The 24,858-nt window shown below is 29.6% G+C and overlaps 2 protein-coding genes across 4 annotated transcripts in view; both read left to right on the top strand.

Moving 5' to 3' along the window:
- The first annotated feature begins 3,526 nt into the window (after positions 1–3,526).
- On the top strand, positions 3,527–6,145 carry LOC143175174 (putative RNA-binding protein EEED8.10). The gene is made up of 7 exons (XM_076372908.1): positions 3,527–3,587; positions 3,669–3,751; positions 3,826–3,959; positions 4,026–4,288; positions 4,595–5,100; positions 5,177–5,447; positions 5,766–6,145. Exons 1-7 carry the CDS (start codon positions 3,527–3,529, stop codon positions 6,143–6,145), a joined length of 1,698 nt encoding a protein of 565 aa, XP_076229023.1.
- Positions 6,146–7,988: 1,843 nt separating this feature from the next.
- PCB (Pyruvate carboxylase) overlaps positions 7,989–24,858 on the top strand; it is a 51,758-nt gene continuing 34,888 nt past the window's right edge. For 2 of the 3 annotated variants that reach the window (XM_031980433.2, XM_031980431.2), the window contains exon 1: positions 7,989–8,158. The gene's annotated coding sequence lies outside the window, so the exon portion shown is untranslated. Of the gene's footprint in view, positions 8,159–18,391; positions 18,501–24,858 lie in introns of those variants that run through there. The other variant, XM_031980432.2, reaches the window with a different exon arrangement.

Genomic DNA, 24,858 nt, shown 5'->3' with positions numbered 1-24,858 from the left:
AACACCCACCAAGTCTTCACTGTTTTTCCTACACACCCAACTGTCATTCAACATTTAACACGTCCCACATATATTTATATTTGGTTAAAAGAAGTCATGCGATAATGATTTGGCGTGTAAAGTCGTAAAATAACCGATGCAACAAAGCTAAGTGCTTCCAACAAAACATGTTGGTCCATTCGAACCGGATAATCAATCCATTCGTGTTGAAAACATCAACATTTCGATCATATTTTTTTATACAATCACGCGGTTGTGCCTAAAATGGCTGCAGCGATCGTGGGATCACACTTGGTGGTTTGCGTCACAGTTTCCCGGTGATCGTGGGATTGAAACTCATTTATTGGATTGATACAAAAGTTTTGATATTCTTTTTCTGAGAAATAACAAAAAGAGTTTTCAACTTTTCGCTGGCTAAACCAAAATTAAGTAAAAATGAAAGAAGTGTTCTTTATGCATGTTACAATAGTTTGAAAACAGATTTTATTTGTTTGGAAAACAATCTTTTTTTTAATCACGTGGTATAAACGTTAACATTTTTGCATCAACCCAATAAATCCGTGATCGTCAGATTGTATGTCGTCATATTATTAGTATTATCATCATTATTGTTATTGGTAATTGTAAATTTTACTTTAATAATTAGTATTATCATCATCATTGTTACTGGTAATTGTAATTATCACATTAACTATAAATATTGTTAAATATAAATCGTAGTGCCGTGAGTTGTCCTGCGCCGCCCTGTACCCATCTACCCTTTCCCCCACTCCACTAGGGTCTACGATCTCCCACCATCGCATTTCCCCCTTCTTACACATTTTTCCTGAAAGATTTTCCACAGAAACGTCAGATTCATCACGAACCGTCGAACTGTAAACTTCTCCATTGACCAAAAACATAGTTAGTATCAGACCTCAGCTGCGTCAACAGTCGTAGGATTATAAGTATGCAATAGCAGAGCGTGCCGATCATTTGTATTTGGTGAATATAAGCAGCGAACATAGTAGCACCGTTCCGGGACTTCATTTGGGTGAGTACAACGAATCATCGTCCTATCAAACTTTCTTTCCTCTTGCTTCGATCTCAAGTACAATGGCTTCCGTTCACGAGTCGCTTATCGTAAAGGGTTTAACACTAGAACTACCAAGCAGTCAAATTGACTTTTGCTATTTATCTATAAAAATTATAATAATGTATTTCAATTTGCTTGTTATTAAATTAAGTTATTTAGTAATTTCTTCGTGTACCAATATCTTTTCAATAACTGTGGAAGAAAAAATCAGAAATCGGCCATTTTACCCATCTGGTAGTTCTAGTGTTAAAAAGACAACGCTTCGCAATGAAGTTCTAATTTTTGACATACATTGTTAAGATAATTGTTCTGTACACCCAGGGATTTACATTTTTTGCCAGTGATTATTGGTTTGACACAATTTTTTGCCAGTGATTATTGGTTTGACAATTTGACGCACATTGAATTTTATAAGCATTATTTAGTAAATATTTACGTCGATTTTGATTTACGTGATAAGACAAATGTGCACATTAATTGTGTATCTTTAAATATCTAATTTTTAAAATCTAAATGAACAAACATCAATTTTTCCAAGACCAATAGAATAAACTGTACGATAAACGTCCGTAAACCTAGTATAAAGGTCTTGAAACTCAAGATGATCGGCTTCGTGCTTGCTCGTACTTCAAGACGATCGGCTGTCGTTAACATACTCTAAATAGTTTACATATTAGTAGCTGGTAATATAGTTATAATAATTTGGCATTGCACATTTCTAAAATGAGTTCTCTTGGTCCTTGTCTTCGGTAGGGACACACCTGCCGTCCCTTTCTACCCAGGAAGATGTTCGAATGTACTTCGTCTCGTCTAACTACGGAATTGCACGCCTATTGTTACCAGCATCATTGCAAACGGTCTTTTCTAATTGATAATTGCTGCAGACTTCATAGTCCACAGTTTTAAACTTTAATCTCCGGACCTACAATATTTTTTTTTAAATTTTTATTTGTGTAAATACTACAGTTATTTACATACAGACGCAAATAAAACTACTAGCAACAACCTTAAGATAATAATTTTGCGAAGTATAAGCATGATCCTAGTTTTCCGCTTCGCAACTATATTTTTATTTTAATACGCTTATAGATTTTGGGCTTGTGTTTTAATGGCGCTGATTGAAGTATCTATATTTTACGGTAAAAAGTTATACACGTATATTACGAACAATCGTTTTCAATATATATTATTGCGAATTTTAGAATATTCTGTCAGGCTCGCGACGAAAATCTGAAACTGAATTTGAGAAATCTGTGTGTCATTTATATTTTCCAAATATGCATGAAATACTGCTTTTATATTAATGTTTAGAATAAACGTAGACATAGAATAAATATCAAAATTTCTTCTTTTTCTAATAAATTAACAATGAAGTAATTGTGTCGATGCTAGTTAAGAAATAAATCATAGGGCAAGGGGTTAACCCTTCCCACTGAAGATTCGACTTCCAGTCGCCTTTTGTTGCTTCAACGCAACAAAATTATAAACATTAAAATTTAATATAAGATAACAACATATGATACATAGGAATAACCGCCTACCTCCAATTGTCGAATCCTCCAATTCAGAATTCGAGAACGTTACTATTAACAGATTCAGTATCAAAATCGGAGTATCACCTTCATCAACCAAAAAGAACTACAATTTACATAGTAATTAATAAACGTTTAATGTTATTGTAACTTCAAAGTTACAAAATATATTCGTGTTAATAGAATTATTAACACTATCAAACACATAGTTAATTTGTATTCATATGTTGATATTCATTAATTTCATATTGCATATATTTTGTTGTAGCCACCAATACAAGTTCGCACCATGCGGGGTTAAGCTGACATTTAGATTTTATAAATATTAAAAAGGTTTATTATTAAATATTATACAGGTATGTACATATTCGGTTGAAGCATCTGCAGTGCGTTACTCATTTGAGCCAAGTTGGCCTATAGCTCAAAAATTAAAAGGAGCAAGGTCGTACACTCCACCTCAGTTCTCCCCTTACCCCTCTTTACTTTTAAGTCACAGACCGGCTGGGCTCATGTGAGTAACGGATGAGTATGTATTAAAATGAAAGTAACTGAAATGTATTTTTCTACTTTAAATATATATTCTATAAGTTTAAAAATAACATTTATTAGAGCTGTGAAAATTATAAAACTATACGTCTAGCTAAATAAGATTAAACTTTTTTTCACGTTTAAAATTAATTCTATTAAATTCCTTATATCTCTACATAATTGTTGCAATTATCTTTTCAACATCTTATACAGTTCACTTATATTTCTATTCGACTCAAAGAGTCGACAACAAACACATGTTGTACATTATTTAAAAGACAATAAATACTTTTTGGTCGTGTATTAATTTTTTACTCTTAATGTTAATTTTCAGGTGATAAATAAAAGAATACAACGGCAAATAAACAACTTGTAACAAAGTAAATTAGTGATGCTATCAACACAGTCAATGTCTTCTACGAGTCTTACTGCATATTGTGAACACCAGAAAAGTAATTATATACTATTTTATTAATTAATACTATCAACAAGTATAATCAATATTATCAAGTATTGATTCTTATGTGTTACAGAATTACTTATTGATACCAATATTCGTGTGACATCTCATGGTCTACCAGTTAAAAAAATATTTATTAGTAACTTATCAAAAAGGGTTTGTGTTTATATCTTCGATATTATGTTTAATGTATAACTGAAAATATATTTTTGAAATATTCCTTTTCGCAGACTAAGTTTAAACATCTTAAAAAACGATTATCTAAATATGGGAATGTGATAAGTGGCTTCATAGTGAAGGATCAAGGAAGAAGAAACTTTGGCATTGTTACTTTTGATACACCTGCACCGATACATCATATAAAGTACGCATAAAAACGAATATAAATTAACCATTAGAAACTTTCAATGAAAAATTTAATAATTTACAGGCGTCCACGTGAATTCATACAACTGCACAATAGAAGCTTATTTATGGATGTAGTGGATTTATGGCATCAACCAGATAGCATAGAATACCAATATTATAACGAAGAAGGACAAAAACCTTGTGAAAAAGTGTCAAATGATCAATCTAGTCAAATCCCCATTGAATGTAGCACTACAGAGAATAGCATTCAAATATTGAATAATGATTGCTTAAAGCATATTTTTCAACAGTTACCAATTTTAGATAGAATTAGAATAGAAGGAGGTAAGAATATAAGCTATGTTGAAATACTAGCTTTATGAACGTTTAGTGTACGGTTTATTCTATTGTTCGTTTGTTTAGATTTTATTTATTTATTAATTATTTGTTAAATGTTTGTATCGATTTTCATTGTTTCAACTACACGAATACATATCCTCATTATCTATTTTTCAACCCCTAACGTCCGAGATCTAAACGAACGAATATCAAATGTTCTGGGAACCATAGAATAAACTGTATAATAAATGTCCGTAAACCTAGTGTTAATATACAATAGATACACATTATTAAATGTTTCAATGTTTGTAGTGTGCAAAAGATGGAAAAGTTTAAGACAAGAAGCTTGGAGCGATATTAAAAAACTGGATCTTTCAAGTACAACGGGTTCTATATTTTCTGATCTGGTAACTGATACAGCTACTCTACGTAAAATTTTACGACGATGTGGAAAATTTTTAAATGAAATCAATCTATCAGACAGAAAATGCGAATTAAACCGGAGTACAGTGAACATTATTGCAAAATTATGTCCTAATTTACAAAGGATTGATATCAATCCTCTCGGTATTTCTAGAGGTGGAATCAGTTCATTAGCATATCATTGTCGTAATATTACACATATCAATCTTGGTCCTATTAACAATATCCGCGATAAGGACTTAGAAGTATTATTTGACATGAATCCGAAGTTACGACGTCTAAATATATATAGGTGTGATATGTCGGGAACTTGTTTGTTACACTTACCATTAGAAACAATGGAAGAAATTATTTTACAAAGGTGTTCGAATCTTGAAAGGCCGCATTTAGAAGAGGTAAACTAAATACTTCTCTAATATATAGATATATATTTATAAATTATTTTAATATATCCTGTTTATATATTTCTAGGCAAGCAAAAGATGCCATAATATAAAGAGTTTAAGACTTAAATGTTGTAATATCCACCATAATGACGTTAAAACTATTAGTACACATTGCAAAAATTTGAAAATATTTCAATTTTCTTGGATTTGGTATCTGACGACAGATGCAATTCTACATATTTCGAAATTGTCTAATCTTGAAGTTCTGATAATTAGTGGTAATGAATTTATTCTGAATGAACATATTCAGTACATATCATCAAACTGTCAGCAACTTACTTATCTAGATATCTCCGGTAAGCTGAATATTATTTCACAATATACGCAAGGTGAGATATTTAATTCACACATTCAAGTAGCTTCTAAATGGAATGTTGGATTTTGTATAATGAAAGTTGGGGAATACAAAATTTTAAATAAAAGTTTATTGAATTATTAGTCCTTAGTATAGTACAGTTCGTAAGTATAGTTGTAAAACTATATAATCGTATATATAAGAATTTTTCAATCAACATATAATTTAAACATTATCAAATGTGTGAATTGAGTATCTCATCCTATACATAGACACATCATATTTATATAAGTTGTTCTTCAATTTTTATCTGTTGCAGATTGTCGACTTATTGGAACGGATGGTATAGCAGCTGTAGCAACGTTACAAAATTTAGAAACATTGATAATGAATAACGTCGGAAGTATATGCGATGTCAGCTTGCGGAATTTGCGTAACTTGAAGAAATTCGAATGTCGTGCATGCGAGTTTAGCGATAAAATAATAATCGAACTTTTAATATCTGTGCCTGAGTTAGAATTATTGGATTTAACATTCTGCAAATGGATTACGGATGCCACATTAAAAGAAGCCATCGCGGTCACCGCAAGAAGAGTTAATAATAAAGTCTTAAAAATCTTTATTGACAAAACTAGAATAAACCTAGCCAATTTTAAAACAGTAACGCCGTTGTTGGACATAATTGAAGTAGTCTCTTAATCAAAATGCTATTTGTGTAATATTTATACCTTAATAATATTCCGTGTAATGTTTTTGTAAATTCTTTTCGTAATAAAATGTTTAATGTTTGTACCTTTAAAGATGTCATTATCTAAGTTCTACATCAACAGAAACATGCTTCAACATAGAATAAATTTATTCTTTGCATAATTCATCATTGAAACAGTAAATAGATAAAATGATAATTATATTAGTATTTAACAAAAATTGATGAAATTAACACCTCACTGAACTATTCTTCTCATTCATGTGTTATGAGAAAAATGATTAACATCTCCTAATTATACTTAATTACTGAAGTTCATATAAATACAAATACGGTCATATAAGTGGCTGGTTTTTCAAATATAAGTCATAAAAATTATACAAGAAAGACTCGATGTATAGCTGTGCAATACGTATATACAATTGTATATATACTTATATTGTGTACTATACTACCCGTGGCAGCATCTGGTAGCGCTATAACTGTTAGTTTGAGTGAATATTTGATAGAATTACACTTACAGTGCAGTTCCCACCTTCGCTTCAACGTCCATCAAAGTTAAAAGTGCACAGGGACAAAGGGATTTTTCTACTCACGATGCTTAAGGCCGCTTAAGGTAACAGTACAATGATCAAACGCTTTTTGCAAAATTTTGTGTCTTAACTTTAGAATTTCCAAAAATCCTTCACATCCATATTTTCTATATGCAAAATGAAGTTGTAAGTAGAAAATAAACCCAATCAGAGCACAAAAGTTTCAAAAGTTTTACTTTTTTCCATAATTTTGCATCTCATTTTTCGTATCGCCAAAAATCTTTCTCGCAAACATTGTTTTTATGCAAAATGAAGCTATGTCAAAAATTCACCCCCATATTAAACTTTTCATATGGCACAGTAGTATCTAATGTCATCAGTGTTTAAAAGATATGGTCTACCTTATTCCTCGTTGATGCTAGCGAACTCTGTTTTACTCCGACGGTCAGTTAGTAAACTATATAAGATTGCTGTCAGACATGGGTTTAAGATTCTTCCATAAATTCAAAATATTGCAGCTTGAAATTGTCAAAAACAACAGACCTAGAGCGCTAACGGACTTTACCGGAGTAGTAAGAAGAAAAAGAATAATAAGAAAAATAATAGACATATCTGAATTTGATATAAGACCAGAATCACCTTCATGTACCTAAATCTCAGTCATAAATATTCAATTATTTTACCAGATGCATTATTGTTCAAATGATTATACATATTAAAATATAATTTACAGTTTTCATTACACAAATGAGAATGGAATGCACTTGCAAGAAGCTCGATTCTTACTAACAAGTGTAAATACGTAAATTATTATTAACATTGAACATGATACTGAGGTAAAATCCATTAAGATTTATACAATGATTCTTATGTTACAGGATTTCTGTGTTGCAGTATAAAAACATTTTATCTTATAAATAAAATCTTATAAATAAAGATATTTATCTTTGTGAAATTAAGCACCTTCTTTGGCAGTCTTAAATAGTTTAATAGCTGATCGTTTCATTCAAGTAAATTTGAAAATTATGAATTTATCTATTCGAGTATCAGCTAATATATTAGCAGATTATTTATTAGTATTATTGTTAGGATCATCTACAGAAAGTATACTTACATTTATTTCATTTATGATTATTATTCAAAATATATTATTATTATTAGAAATTTCAGTAGTTGCACGTGGGGTGTGAGTGTATTTTCAGAAATCTGTGGTGTTTGATTCAAGACTGCAGTATCCAAAGAAACTTTTCAATGATACGCCGCTAGATGGCATCCTAATCAATCGACCAAAGCAATACGCATTATGATACGAGTTACGCTAAGGTTGGTTCACCAATCACGTTTACCTCTATTTTTGTAGAGGTCGGACGCATGTGCCAAGGAAGAGTTTGTTCGACATGCTGGAGGACTTCAGTGCGGCTTAGACTTCAGCCGGACGGGGTCTGGCCATTCTTGTCTGCGGTGTGTGTTACTGTAAGTACACGAATTCTTGACTGAAATTTGTCATATTTTTGCGTCGTTTAGTCGTGTCGCGTCGTGTACACAGCGACGTCTTTGTAAACCATGGTAACCGTTTTACCGGCGCATCAATTATTGACAATTCTTTTGTGGCTGTGAGAAGTGACAGACGAAATTAGCTGAGAAACCTGAACCCATGCGTTTGTGACTGTGCTATGAAACTTCAGTAGATATTTTCTACACTTTTTTTCTGTACAAGTTTCTCACTAATTGGATGTCTGCTGTTAAATTCATCGACGAATTCTCGTGGCATAGTTTGCTCAAATGCGACGTTTGTCGTCGCAACGCAAAGATTGATTGCGCGGGTGTATAATTTTTGGTCAGTGTTACCATTACGTTTATCGATTATTTTTTTTTGTAAACGGATTTGGAAAATCAGTGTTCCCCGTTTCAGTAGGTTCGCGTTTTTGATGCAACATTATGGTTAGCACTCGTACAAATTCAAAAAACAAAAATGCATTAAAATTATCGACTCCATTTGGATATTTTCAAATGAAATCACTTAAAGTAATTCGTTGCCAACATTACGTGCTGGTTAATGTAATTTGTAAATTTAAAGTATGAAATACTCACCGTCATTGTCCAAATCGTCTCCTCCAAATGACGTTTAGGACGTTTATGTAATAACCTGATAGATGGTTATAAGCATCGATCGACGGACTCTCGATCTAGGGTCAAAGATCGTGATCTTCGATATCGATCACCCGATAGTAATATCGATTTTCGATTTTTCAAATAGTCCCGTTGTAATTCGGTAAAAATTATCAGTATTGTCGATGGAATATCGAACTCATATTAAAAAAAGAAAATATTTTGGGAGTAATTCAATTTAATATTTTATATACGCATGACTATATTAATGAATAAGGTTACTACGAGACGCGTTAATAATATAAGACGAGTTGATAAAGATATATGAGAAAAGCATAGTATTTATACTCTTAAGCAAGAGTATTTATACTTGACATCGTAATCTCTCATTACGAGAATCTATTTATTATGTCAATAGAATTCGCGTTATTTACATAACCTGTTCCGTGACAAATATTAGTATAGTTTTCTCAGTTTGTGTCATTCTACGTTTTAATTCCTTATCGAGTCACTTCGACTTTGCCATTTATCTCCACAAAAGCTTAAACGACAATGCATCAGTCGGTAGCTGATTTCCATTGCGTTCGGATATTATGCGTCTTTAAGTATTCTTTTTATCTTCCGATAATAATTACAGCCTCTCTCATAATAAAATTCCATTCCGTATGAAATTAAGTATGTTTGGAATGATTTATATTTAGAATGAAGTTTCATAATAAATTCATTTTATAAATTATTTATTATATTTTATATTAAGAAACGTGATGCATTATTAATTTCTTTTTTGTTAATTGTTGGTTGTAAGGGTATATCTTTATACTACACAATTGTACCGGAATCGTTTTCCATAATATAAGGGGTGCCATTATCATGTACCAACGAAAGGTGCGGCACCCTCTTTTTTCTTTTAAACTTGGATCGCCATTTCAACCTTCACGCCGGTTGAAAGAATATACATTGTTACATTTTTTATACATTTTTCTTATAAATTATGTAATATAAAAAATTTTTTAAATATTTTATGGTTAACTTAATTGCACAAGCAGTTCAATTAATATCAACAAATAGCTAGATATTAACAATTTATGAATTATGCTAATTATTAAACAATGGATACAATTTCAATATATTCCATTAGATCGAAAAAGTACAATGAAGTATTGCTTTGTTTACATAGAATAATTACCGAATACACATTGAAGGATTTATGTAAGGGCTAATGTCACGTATTTAAACAGAAATTATTGTCAGTAATAATATCATGTAAACTGATAAAAAAACAAAGGTATTTTGCAAAGTATTATATGAATTTCTTTTTATCACTTGTTGCTTTTACCGATTCCGAGAATTTAACGACAACTACGTAAGTTTTTGTTTGGTAAAGTAGTTCAAAATTATGCGAATTTGCATATCTACTCGCGATATGTGACAAGGAAAATATGAATTCCTAACTAACCATTACAGTAGCACGATAAATTGAATAATAACTAAGTAATTATTTGTAATTCAATAGGATTTGAAATTGGATCTATGAGAAAGTCCTGCTCTCTTTCTAACGTTCTGAAATGTCCATGCCCGAGGGTACATAAAGCAAGTAGCGAATGAGTATTCAATTATTCCGCTTTTTCTTACCTGACAGGTACTGCAGAAGATAAACGTTCTACAAACTTAAGTACTAATTAGTCTGTCAATAGGAAAAATATAGGAAATATTCTCATGAAAAAAATGGTTTGACGATTTTACGTATTTCGTGAATTTTAGGAAAGAATATACTATATTACATTATATATACATGTATATTATATTACATTATATATAAATATATATTATATTATATTACATATAAATATATATTATATTATAGTATATATAAATATATATACAGTCAAACCTGTTTTTGTGCAGTAGATAGAGACCTCATAAAAGAAACCGCACAAAAAAAATATTTAGAAATTTACGAAATAGTGAGAAAGTGCTTTCAAACAAAATAAATAATTAAATTACACATGGAATCATTTAAAGAAAATTTTATTTTTCATACATGGAAAAATTTTCATGCACATAATTCACTGTTACTCGTCGTAATCCAAAACGCGCATCTTCTTGTGATAAACTGGTTCAAAGTCGCTTTCGACACTTGAAAAACAACAAAACCGTTGGAATTCATATACCGCATAAAAAAAACGCACAAAATAAATTGCACAAAAAGAAAATTGCATAGAAAAGGACCGCACAAAAACACGTTTGACTGTAATATATATATATATATATAAACAATTGAAAATTGAAGTTTAAATCTAAAAAACGTAAATTAAATAGAGCAAGTTTACACAAATTTAATAAAATGTAAAGAAATGGAAATGTTATTGGGTCAAAAAAGACTCGAAGAACGCAGTAGTGTTAACATTAGTTTCTATTTGAAATCAGATCGTTTCTCATAGGGCTACCCTTTGACCCGTTGCACTCTGTTGGCTACGCTACGGAGACACTCAATATAATCTATAACTCTATTGCCTCTGTTATAGGGTCACGTGTAATTTGCAGTACAGGTGTCATACTATTGATAAATCGGAATTATGAAATTCTTTTATAAGATATTACGTTTTAATCATTTTAAACTCTCCAAAGTTTTAATATTAATAACCTAATATAAAATATTAATACATCATCTCTGAGAAACGTATTAATACGTCTTTCGTATATCTTCGAGTAGAAATAAATAAGTGTTTGTATTTATTTCATTAACATTTTGTGTTAAAAGTAAAAATTCCATTTTCTTTCCATATAATTAAAAGTATTTCTATTTGCAATAGAAACTTCCAAAATATATTGAATAATAAATAAATAAGACTAATATGATTGATATAAGATGAAATGATCAAAATGGCCCGCATACAACGTGTGAAATATGTTTTTTAAAACATTAAGCTTACCGACATTTATTGTATACGATTTATTTTGTTTAGGGAGATCTAATTTTTTTTAACCGTGATATCATGACGAAAACATGATCAGGTTACTAAAAATATTTTTATTGAATGATTGTATTAAATCGGATATAGTCTTATCTTTATTGGGTAAATAAATCTAAATACGTCATACATCCGATAAAAATGTAAACTAGAGTCGTATTGAAAAATAAGAGATTTAACAAATTTGGAATTCTCAAGTATGCCGACATTAGATAAATGCGATAGTATCCTGACTAAAATAGATAACCTAGTATATATAACATACGCATTTGAGTCGTTTCTTATTTATAAAATTTCATGGAACCTCTAATTTTCGATTTGTGAATTTAATCAATTTGTTGCAAGGTTTGTTGTAATGAAGCAATTAAGCGTGAATTATTAGTTATTATTAAGTATAGACGGCTGTGTGAATGTACACATAAAAGAAATTAATATTGCATGAATATTGCACTAATTTATATATAAAGTATGAAACTGGTATTAATTCAGCACAGTATTCATTTGGTATGGCTTTAAGGAACATAACAGCCACATCAAACATGATTGCGAGTGCTGACATTTTCATATCTTTTAATATTTCCCACATAGTACTTTGATAACGAATTGTTTGAACCATCGATATGCGTTTGTATCGGACCGACCACTATCCATAGTAGACACTGGTCTCGAGATTATGTGATCCTTTCATTGTGTTCTCCTGAAGTGCGGGAATCAATAAGTGCCACGGTTGACATTTGAAGTAGTAATATTGAAATATACAAAAATATACAAAATGTGCAACAATGTAAAAAAGTGCAAATAATACAAAAGAATATTACAAAATATAGTACACAAAAAATATACAAAATATACAATAAATCCTACAAATTTATAAATTTCATTTATTTTGTGCTGCGTTGCCGCCAGTCGTTTTAATACTTCTTTATATGGCCACCGGTTCAGCCCTCGTGATGCGAAGGATAATCTGATCCTGCAAGGGTAGTTACAATACTTTCCCACCGGAAGTATCGATTTGGTTCATGCCCCATTTTCGGGAGCTTGAAACTAGTAGTGGGGCCAGTCATTTCTTTACCTGCTATTCATCTTAAGCACTTATAAAAATGATGATTCAGCCGTTTTAATCTTAACAATGCTCTTGATACGTAAGATCCATACCGTTTTTCAGTATGTCGGATAATGTTTATTAGAATTATGATATCATCGAAGAAAACAAGAACGTTATCGCGTACTATTATGTCATAAGTATTCATTCTGATCATTTACCGTTGTAATCAAACATCACTAATTCCCAGTAAAAAAGAATCACAGGTAGCACGAATATATTTATATATTTATAACCAAGTTTTGTGTGAATATAGAATTTCCTGGCATCAGCCTAACATCTAAATATTAGATTGGCCAAAAAGTATTGTCATATTTTTTAAGACAAATTTTATACCATCAAATTAAACTTCATTGAATTATACATTATTCTTGTTATTCGACAAATGTCAATCATTTTGAAATTTATTTACATTGTTTATTTGTGTATTATTGAATAAGCATCTCATTGAAAAAGAAAACAACGACTTTTTGGCCAATCCAATATTTAACTCTGATGTTGTCCTCAGTTTAATTATACTTTTGAAATTTGTTTCAAAAAACGTACATAAACGTAAATAAAAGGTACTGATTGTAAATAAATTGTAATAATGTTAGAAAAGGGACGTTTTCTCTATTTGGTAAGTATCTACTATTTATTTACCTTGAAAGTTCTGAAACTTTCTTCTAGTCACCCTATATATCCTCGTTAATGGTAAACTTTGCTTGAAACATTTTCTTACGCAAAAATCAATATCGAAATAAGTTAAAGTTGTCGAATTAGATATTTCTTTATACGTCTTCGAATGTATGTAGTTTATTCTACCAGAATTAATTTGATCAAAATAATTTTTAATTCGTGAAATTACTTAGAGCAATATCCAACGAAGTTAGTAACAAATTTTTCTTATAATTAAAATATGTAAAAAGGCTATATTTTATTGAACTTCTCAATGTAAGAATACTTTCAACATAACTTCATTCACTAAGTTTATTTCTTTTAAATCACAAACTTTCCTGTCTTCGCCATATATAAATAGTAATCATTGATAAAATCCTTGAATTACAGACAATTAGTATTAAATTGATTTTAATTAGACATTTATTCATAATAAAAAAGACAACAATCTGACTTATCTTCCAAAAGTACGTAAGGGCAGTAGCCAGAACGGATTCGCTGACTCTTGCTATAGCTGTTCCTGATGTTACATTGCTCTTGGATCGATAGCTGGGATTGTTTCACACGTTTCCCCCTGCTCATGTACACCATGAAACAGTGACCCAGCACGCATGTCCTAATTGAAATACAATCTTACCGTCGTTAACACATGCTGATTTTAATTTAATGAAGACATATAGCGCGGAAATGACCTTGGAAGCTTAATTATAAACCTTGTCAGAGTTAAACGTCTCCGGTTTACAGATGACTGTAGTCCTGAATGAAATTTTATACGTCAGGAGAAAAAATTTGTACCAAGATCGCATAATAATATTTTGTCTTTTTTGTTTACGTTCTAGCGTCAGTAATTAATTACAATTCATATTATTGTCTTTATAATTAAGTGGTTTAGTATAATAATAAAAGAAGCTTTTGTAAAGTGTTCATGGATTGATTAAGTACTAATATCACAATTACTGATATTACTGATTAATAATTAATAGTAATTAATATTATTCATAACATTGTAATATTAGTATTTAATTCATCCACGAATACTTCACAAATGCTTCTTTTGCTTGAGAACTCAGAAATAATAGTTAGATCACTTTTATTCTAAGGCTCTAGATTCTTGATAAAAAAAACAGTAATTTTATTTAGTTTATAATTTTGCATTCATGTGAAATAACAATCAACTCTGCGTGTCTTTGAAGAATATGATCCAGTAGAATTTATTATAATTTTTAGTATATATGTATGAAGCTTTATTATTTCATGTTAAACAATATTGTGATATTGTTGTTACGATTCAAAATAAAAGTTTGTTTCGGAATTCTTCTGCATGTTTCAAGAATATAAGTACTCCTTAAAATCTATGCTTTCCGTAACATAAATAAAGATAAATGATAACTGATAAACTGATAACAAGTTGTTCTAACTCACCAATAACATAAAATCTATACGGTCGCTAACGCTCATAAATATTCGGACTTCCCATATTTCTTAGCAATGATACTAAATGTTAATAATATGCGAGAATCAGTAAAATTAAGTAGTTACTGTTATTTCCTTTGTTAAATAAATACATTATATGTTAAAATCTTTTATTGTAAACTCTGTGAATAATACTGCTTTGTAGTACTTGCTGGGTTTGGATATTATAAATTTACTTATGCACTCAGAGTAGTTTTTTGTTAGTTAGTTAATTATTTCAGGATTAATTTCTTTGCATGTTTAAGAAAAATTATTTTATCTAACTGACAACTTCGAAATGAATCCTTTTAAACTTAAATAATTTTTTTTTAAATTCAATTTTATTAGATGTTACACGTACAGATTTTGATTCCATTTTTGTACATTAATTGAGAAATTTATAGATAAAAACTAGAGATAAGAACTATAAAATTCTTTGAAGATTTTTTATTTTCCATTTAAATAACGTTTGGGAGCAGAATGTTTTTGAGCAGTAGAGTACCCACGTATTGAGGAATATGTAGGTAGGTATGTATATACATATTACACATATATATGCATATTCTGTTTAAAAAACATACATTGAGCCCAGCGAAATATCTAACAAACTTCACACACGTGTTCAGCTTACTCTGAAACAAAAAACGCCATACCTACGTATATAGTGCAGCTTTGTTGTACTTCATTATCAAGATAGACACATACTGTTATTGTTTAATTTAAATTTGTTACATTTTTATCAGGTGCTACATACAAAAATTGGAAGAGAAGATAAAAAGATATGAACATGTGAAAATTTAGTGAAACCGTAGAACCTACAATACTATACTACCACATTATTTTGAATACAGTGGTGAAAGTAGAATAAAGTAAATACATTGGAGTTATGTTTTGTAGATAAAATAACAATATTGGCGATAAACTGTAGATACTTATGCAAATTCAAGTTTTTATAGTAATATAATTTTTTGATGAATAATTCTATTAATTCAACAATAAGGTAAATAATTAATTTATTTTAAATTTTAATTTGTTTTAAAGTTCCCTGTTTTATAGTTTTGTTGAGCTATTTTAAGTTATACAAAATTCTCTTTAGTTATATAATAGGTAGTGAATACATTTACTGCAACACTTACATAATGACCACGTTATAAGTTATCTTTTTGTATTATTAATATTTGTAATATTATGTTTTTATCATATTATTATGAATATAATGTTTAACATAAGGTATAACGTTAATTTGACAGCGATACGATAAATACTTTAAATGCTCTATAGTAGGAACTTGAACTTAAAAACGAAATGGTATAAATTGTGTTTATACCAGCGCATTGTTTAAACAATGATTCTATTAATACCTCACTTACTTTAATGACAAATGGCGACTTTCGTACAAAAGTCTATTGAAATATCCACGTGGAAAACAAAAGTCAGTAATTGTTCGGTTGAAAAGGATCCGTATTGCATATGACTGTTTTTTAAAAAAGCATCATTGTTACGTTGTAACGTTAAAAGAGTCTGCATCTGTGTCACATTCTTTTATGACCATTTACATAAAAATCATCGATGTGTAGAAGCAAGGTTCAGAGATCAGTAGTTCGGAAGATTATCCGCCAGACGTTCAGTGACTGCGTAATTGATACACAGACAATGATTTTCGTGCCATTTCAGCCACAAGATTTCTTGCTTGATTAAAACAAATAAATGTTTTAATAGCTCAGCTGCAACGTATTGGCAATGTTGTTTAAGGAAATAATTACGATAGAAAATTGAAGTGAGAAAAATAAACAAAGCATGAAATCAGACGAAAAGAAATACATATATCAAAATATCACTACAATTCATTTTATTTATTTTGAATTTATAATTTTATTCCACACTTTAACATTTTGTTTACGTGGATAATGATCTCTGACATTCCTTCGTATTTTTCAGTTCTGAAATTAACTTAAAAAAATTCTTTCATTTAAGTTGATGCATTTTTATGCATGTATATATTTTTTGTAATTAATTTTCTTAAAATTCTACGTTCTACTGATGGTTTATCTGTAACAGGTTTACGCTAAGTAAAGACTAAAAATCATTTAGTTAAACGATTTCTGATATTTTCTTGTGATGATACAATTTATTTGATTCGTTTTAGTTTTAAATATTATTTACCTGTTTGAATGGTTTTATCACTTTAAGATACACTTCAACAATCCTCTGTTGATTAATCTAAGGGATTAAAAATTCATACAAAGTCAAATTTGTAGTCAGTGTGAAATTAGACTTCTGTAGTCAAAGCGCAAAACTAGAATTCCGTGTGATTAAATCTATTTTTTAGTCAGTGAACATATTGTTTTAATGAACGTGCTATGAATATGGAGTTTATATTGAGAATATACAGTTTCTGTAGGCAATAGGTCCATATTGTTTTACACCGACCTGTGTATAATGATTTATGACAGAAGCATAGCGATAAGTGACTTATCAATACATCTACATACATAGGTAGAAGCGTCAACCTCGTACTACGTCAAACTTCCATTGTGAGAGATAATCTAATCTTTTTCAATGGCCATTACGCAAAATTGTAGTTACTCTATTTTCATCGAGAACTTTAAGCCAGTCTGAATTGCCGTTTATTTATTACCGAGTTCAGAAACTGAAATATACGTTTCAAGTGGATATAGTACTTGATTCTAACTTTTTATGTACGACATGTGTAATGATAAAATTCAATTACCTTTAACCCACTGTCGTACAATGTCGTGTAAAGACTCGTGGCGAAGATTTCAAACAGAATTTAATTAAACAATATTAAAAGAGTGAAACAGAATGTTCATTTTTTATTGAATTAGAAACAGTAAAATACTTTTAGTGAACGTAGTTGTAAAAGAAATTATAGAACAAAGGGTTAATATGTTTAAGAAGAAAAAGTTACGAATTACGATGTTTGTTGAAGAAACATATTGTTTCGTTTATGTTATTAACACATACTATAAGCATTGTAGTATAAATATTTTGTATGAAAATAATTGAAAAATTCAACTGTTACATTTTTCTTAGAGCGTTGGAAAGTGTTATAAGTTTATAAAGAATTACATGTGTTTACAAGTTACTTAAAAAAATATAGCTTTTAGTTTATAAAAATTGCTTAATGTAAATACGAATATTCTATCTATAGTAAAAATAATGCAGTAAGCAGTATAACTTTTTATATTGAACGTTACTTATAAACGAATGTTATGATATCTATACAAGTAAACTGTTACGCTTTATATATTTTTAATTTTCTGAGATAAAAGCTAGCAAAGTTCAGTTTCTGACTCACGAGTAAACAAATTTAATGTAGGTCAGAAATGTCTCGTCTTCGTGTCTCATCCCTCTTTCTCCGATGTTCTGCCGTCAGACTGTTGACAGAAGTGCATTCAGTTACCGAGTGCACTTCTCAGAGACACTGCATGTACGGTCTACTTGACGAAAATTCACTTAACGTAACACACAGAAGATTCAACTATGATTGGAATTGATTCAAGTATGTTTTCAAATTTCATTTCTGTGTGGATCATTGGAGACATTTAATTCATTCATCATTCTGGACATTTAATCGTTCTTTACATTTACAAGTAGATATTTAATTTTTCTTTAAATTATAATTAAATGCTCTAACAGCTCAGCTGCAATATATCGTCACTGTTTTTTCATATAATAACTACAATGGAAAATTGACGTAATAGAATGATTTCTGTTAACAACTATAAACTTTTTTCATCTGCGCAATGTAAATTAGTCAAAGTTATGCTTCTCTAAAATACAAGGTCTCCGTATATAATAATGTTCTTTGGACATTATCGATATTTACTATATTATATACTTTTAATACCATTTTTACAATATCAAGTTAGTATTTAATCATCTTATAGTATCGTATGATAATATAATCATTATGAAGTAACCGTAGAAGTATGTTTGCGTTTTCATTTACTACACAAAATAGGTGATAATCGAAAAGCAAATTATCTGTAGAACACGAGATGAGCGAAACTTTCCAACAAGATTTACATAACTTTTATCAAGTGATTTGTGACTTACATGGTCCAGTGTTGTCAATCATTAATCACTCTCAATAATCTTAGAGGCAGTCTCATTAACCGTTATTGTCGTAACGTGACATATTGCTCTTAAACTGATCCAGTTTTGTTGTAAAACGAAATACAAATGTCTGTTTGAAAGATCTCCTAATCAGTATAACAATTCGTGTAATTGAATTTGTTTAATTGAAAACATGTAATACATCCTCGATCATTATCATTTTCACAATTATTTTTATTAATTACTTTTATCGATTTTATTTTTTATTTTTTACAGTTCATAAAATTTGTATACAATTCGAAAACCATGTTGGATTTCCTTTAATATTAATAAAATCGGAAAGAAACTTCTCGCAAGTGCATGAAGCAACGATATATTGTTAATGAACGGACATAAGGGTTAAGCTACGTTGAGGAACGATTATGCAGTCGCACCAGAAACTAACGGGGTAATCAAACTTTGCTTATGCAATTGCACACGCATTGAATTGGATTATTACGAAATTTGGATCTCGGCCTAGAATTAGAAGTCGATATGATGTGCTGCGTTAGGCTTATTGAGCCAGTTTTATGACACGCGACCAAGGCCGGCTAATGACACATTTCAATGGCTCACTTTGTATAAGAATACAATTTTACTTCGCGCACTGTGATTTGTACACATTAGCTTTATCCACCTATATAAGTTTATATAGCCATCTCGACGACGTATGCATAGGTCAGTGGTTCTTAGCCATTCTAGAACTCACAGAGCAGACGATGCAAGTAAGAATAAACGTATGCACAAATACTTTTTACTTAAAATTATAAATTATAGAATGCATGATAATAAAGGAAGGAAACATTGATTGAAATGAAGTACTGCATTCGTAACACGTGTAACAATTTTATAAGGAATGTTAGCTAAGAACCAGTGGAACGCGGAATGTGAAGAGTATGTAGCTATGTATTTAGTATATTATGGTTGTAATTGATTAGACATTTTTTATTGTATTGTGTGTTGAGTCTTAAAATATTAAGAAATAAAAAACTACTCGTAAAATATAAATTTAACATTGTTTCAATGAAATTTGGAGTATACGTGAAGTTAGATTGACTATCGTGTACGTTCATTTTCGAAATTATGAATTTTTAATTTATGCTGATGTGTTTGTATTAAATATTCAAATTATTAGGTAGCGTAGCTAACAATATGTGTATTTCTATTGTTCAAGCGTAAGGAAATCCATCACTTAATCGAAAGTGTTGAAAACACATGGTAATCGGTAAATCAAAGTCACGCGATTTTCTCGGAATATTTACAAGTTACAAATGTTCAGGCGTTGATTTTCAATTTTCTTTATATTTTTTCTGCTCGATTAACTATGGAATTCATACTGACGAGTAATATTTTTTTTTAATAGAATAGTGAATACTGTCAGAAAATGTGTTATAAAATTATAAAAATTATAAATTTATAAAAAGTATGTCACGAAAATGATATATAATAGCATATATTATATAATGTATTATACATGTTTTTCTAAAAGTTATAGCGAATATTTTCATCGTGGCATTGTTTTTTATTTTCTCAAATGTAAACGTCGAATTCGACATAATGTGGGTAATTAACTGTTAATATATTCGATGCATATGTATGTTCCTGACGCAGCACAAAATTGGAATTCAGCATTCTAAGTGCTGACTTCTTTGAAAAACTATTTTATAGATTATGATATTATAAACCTTATCTTTATCGATTTATTATTCCGTGTAACCTATACATGGAATACTGTCCACTTGCAATGTTAAGTGACTGTTTACGTAAGTAGAGCCTGAACAATGTAGTATTTTCAGTCGAATGAATGTTGTGAATTAGTTCTTTGTAGCTTCCTTGGCAAACTAGAAAATTCAATCTTAGCGCATTACTCGCGGATCTGTGTTTTCTGGCAGAAGCATTGGTTGCTATTTCAGAAATGGCAAATGAATCTTGTAGTAGTGTGGGAGTAAAAAGGGCTTTGCATGTTTAAAGATAAAAAAGAGACAGACACGTGCAAAAAATGTACTATAGAATATATATGTGCAGTCTATTACCGTTTCTGTTATTGCGTAATCGAAACATAAATAGAAGAAATATCGCTGTCGAACAGTATTGTTGGAACATTGAATCACTGGGTTTTATATGTATGTATAATTTAATCGGTTACTTACGTATTTTATAATCTATTTTTCTATCAATTATCTTATTCTTTTCTTAATTGCATTTAGTATCCTTCGTATTCTTTATTATGGAAAGTATTTAATATGTGAAAGAAAGCAAAGCAACAAATAACATAGTTAAATTCTTGTTATTTTTAATAGATTTATTACAGCTTGTTTGTTATATTACTTTGAAGTTTGATTATCTTTTAGTTCAAGGATGAACATTTTATTTTTTCGTCTAAATTATATATGTACATATTACGATCGATATTAAAACATAGAATTTTGTTATTTAAAATAATTTAATTGCATTATAAGTGCTACAATATTTTATTTTCTTGTTAGATAATAAATTTTCCATTGAAGAAACTTTATCAAGAAGTTGAAATATTACATTAGAGCTGAAACATTCACACATATTTTTACAATAAAAAATGTTTTTTATTGGTGTATTATTCTAAATACAAAGTGCTTTAGTGACGTGTAATGAATATTTGTTTCTGCTCCTGTATACTATCAAGTACTTCGCAGGTTTTGCAACAATATCGTTATAAATTGCAACCCCTGCAAAATGCCCTTCGTGATAGACGCTTATAATTGGTCCCTTAATTAGGTCGAACAGCTTTGCGAGAGTTTCACTCCAAGCAATTATCGCTTTTCATTTTCAGAAAAGGATGACCTTCAAATATGTTATCATGAACATGATTCGGAGGAAGTTTTTACATTTTACTGCTGCATGACCTTTGTCTCTGAGATATTCGTATAAAACTCCAATAATTATTTAGAAGTTTATCTCTTTCACAGACTTAAGTAAATAACCTTAAAGTGTATTTCCAAGTCTAGATTTCGAAAGAATCAAATTAATGATTATAATAATTATTATTCTACATTCTCTTTTTATATTTTAACGGTCATTTTAATGGATTTCAGCCACTTTCAAAATGAACTAAGAGTTTCAAGGTTTTTAGTTATATTTTCTGTCAAAGTAGATAAAATCAACGAATTCAAACGTATTTGCAGTGTAAATAAAATTTAATGAAACGAGAGAAATTATGTTTGTGAAACTTAATAACAACAATCAACAATACCTAAAAATAAAAAGATCGTAATTTTTAGGTAACAAAAATTTGTTGACCAATACCGAAGACTTATTAAGTTAGTAATTATCAAAATATCTATCAATCAACGTACAGTTTTCTATTTTTAATAGTTGATTCTGAGACACGCACTTTATAAATAAATTGATCGATCCGTTCCACGTGCATTCTCATAAAAATTTTATGCGATCTTTCGTAAAGTTCCTGACAAAGCCTTGTCAGTTTGTTGTGAACACTTGACAAGTTTAAACCAACACATATTTCTCACTGTTCGAAGAAACGTGGCTATTTCTGTTTCAATTTTTATTAAGTCTTTATTTGAAGTTCCGTCAGGAAAGGTCTGATCGTATAATTTATCTGTGATCATTTATGCGGAGACATGTTTGTTGCGACAAACATTTGTAATGCAGATCATGAAACACAAGTTATTAAACGATGTTTATTCGCCATTTAAAATTTGTAGTGCAATATTAATTTGGAAAGTGATACTTCGAGTAAACACGTTACACGACGAATCAATCTTGCCTCATAACTTGAAGAGGATTTAATTAATTAATGTATGTAGTTACCTATAATAGTTTACAGTTTAATTAATAGATTAACTATGTACCATACGGTTTTTCTTCTCATAAAGCTAGGAATAGAAGTAATCCTTTTATTATTTCTTATTTTAAGAAACTGAAAGGAGAGTATTATTTTCCTTAAATTAGTGTAATATTCATTAATTTTATATTTATTTAATATTTTGCTTCATTTTTGCTATATCTCTTTACAACTCTAATAAAAGTTAACTAAATTAACGTTGTAAAACATTGTATGATTTTTGTATCAAGAAAATTATTATGATTGAAGTATGAAGATACAGTAAACCCAATAAACTCTTGGAAGACTGATATTTACTAATAAAAAAATATGTACATATTACAATCTTCAACAAAGAAACCCAATTGAAAACTAAAAAAAGATATTTAAAAATGACTTAAGAGTTTGACATTTATTTTCATGTGAAGAAATATCAAATCAGAACTTTGGTTTTCTGTTGCAAAAATGATATCAGTATATACACACTAAAATGCAGTAAAATTGCAAATGATACTCTCGTGTATGGTTCATAGTCTGCACGTGTTACACAACAAGAACCCTGTAAAACGTCCGGTGTCGAAGAAGAATGACAGTCGCTGTTACTATTAACTAATAGCGACCTCAGTGACTTAAAAATATATTTTTTAAAAGTATATTTCAGTGAACATGTTAGTTCGGATAAATAATTACCTATCAGTTGCTAATATATAAAAAACTTAAGGCGTAAAGAAACAAATAATAAACATAATAGCAGAATTCTAAAATTTATAATTCATAATCACTTAAGATTATTAGAATAAATATTTGTTTGGTCATTTTAATTATCATATATTATAATTAAGTCTAAAACTTATTATCATTTGTAATGTGTGAAGTGATTGCAATTTCTGGAATATATTTATTTCTGTTAAAGGAACTTAATCTTCAGTGAATACTGTAAATTGCAATCAAATTTTTATCGGTGCAATTAATGTTTCGTAACAAAGATTAGAATTGTATTCATATAATTAAATTTATATTTGAGTCATATATAAAACTATATACAATATAGAGTATGTCCGTCTTATTTATGTACACACGAATATTTCCGTAATTATTAAAGATACGAAAAAATGTTTCAGATAAAAGTTTCTCGATTTGTTTCGATTTCATTTTATACTGGCATTTGAAGAGGTTTCAAGGTGAATACAATTTTTGAATGTGAATTTCGTGAATTCAACGATATGTACAATGTTTACGTTTCATTAATAATGTATCGGCTATTTTTATAAAAATTCATAGTAAGATTTTTATTATTAACATATTTGCTACCGACGTTTATTTCGGTGACAATCTTCTCAATTATAATATTCTATTCAATCTTATATATTAATAAATCTTCTAAGTTCCTAAATATAATGCTGTAGCTTATAACGTTAAACAGCAATATCTATAGGAATAATTGAATTTTCTTTATATAAAATATAACATTGCTGTATATAAAACGTATTTATTTATATATAACTATTTATATATTATTAAAATGTATTTATTCTTTATATAAAATATAAATTGCGGTCGTCACAAATATGTGACGCTGATAGCGAACGTGTTAAAGAGGATGTGAAGTTTAATGATGTCACGTCGAACAATTTTGATCTGGAACATTTCTTCGTATCTTCAATAATTCCGGAAATATTCGAGCGTAAACAAATAAAACGGACATACTGCGTAAACATAATTACAGTAAAAATTTATGCGTGTGTAACAGAACGATAAAACCTGGTAGAAATTTTACATAATCGTTTAATGGATTCATTATTGAATAGGAGGTAAGTTTTTCAAGTAATTTATGTGTAAGCTGAATGCATTCTTGTATGCATTTGCAACAAAACAGTAGGTACTGACGCAGCGGGTCAAAGTAGGCCAGTAGGCCGAGAAATATATCCCGCAGTTAGGTTCT

This window comes from Nomia melanderi, chromosome 1, assembly GCF_051020985.1.
Source record: "Nomia melanderi isolate GNS246 chromosome 1, iyNomMela1, whole genome shotgun sequence".
NCBI lineage: Eukaryota > Metazoa > Arthropoda > Insecta > Hymenoptera > Halictidae > Nomia > Nomia melanderi.
The sequence above is the reverse complement of the archived record's forward strand: the minus strand, read 5'-3'. Positions and strand labels throughout refer to the sequence as shown.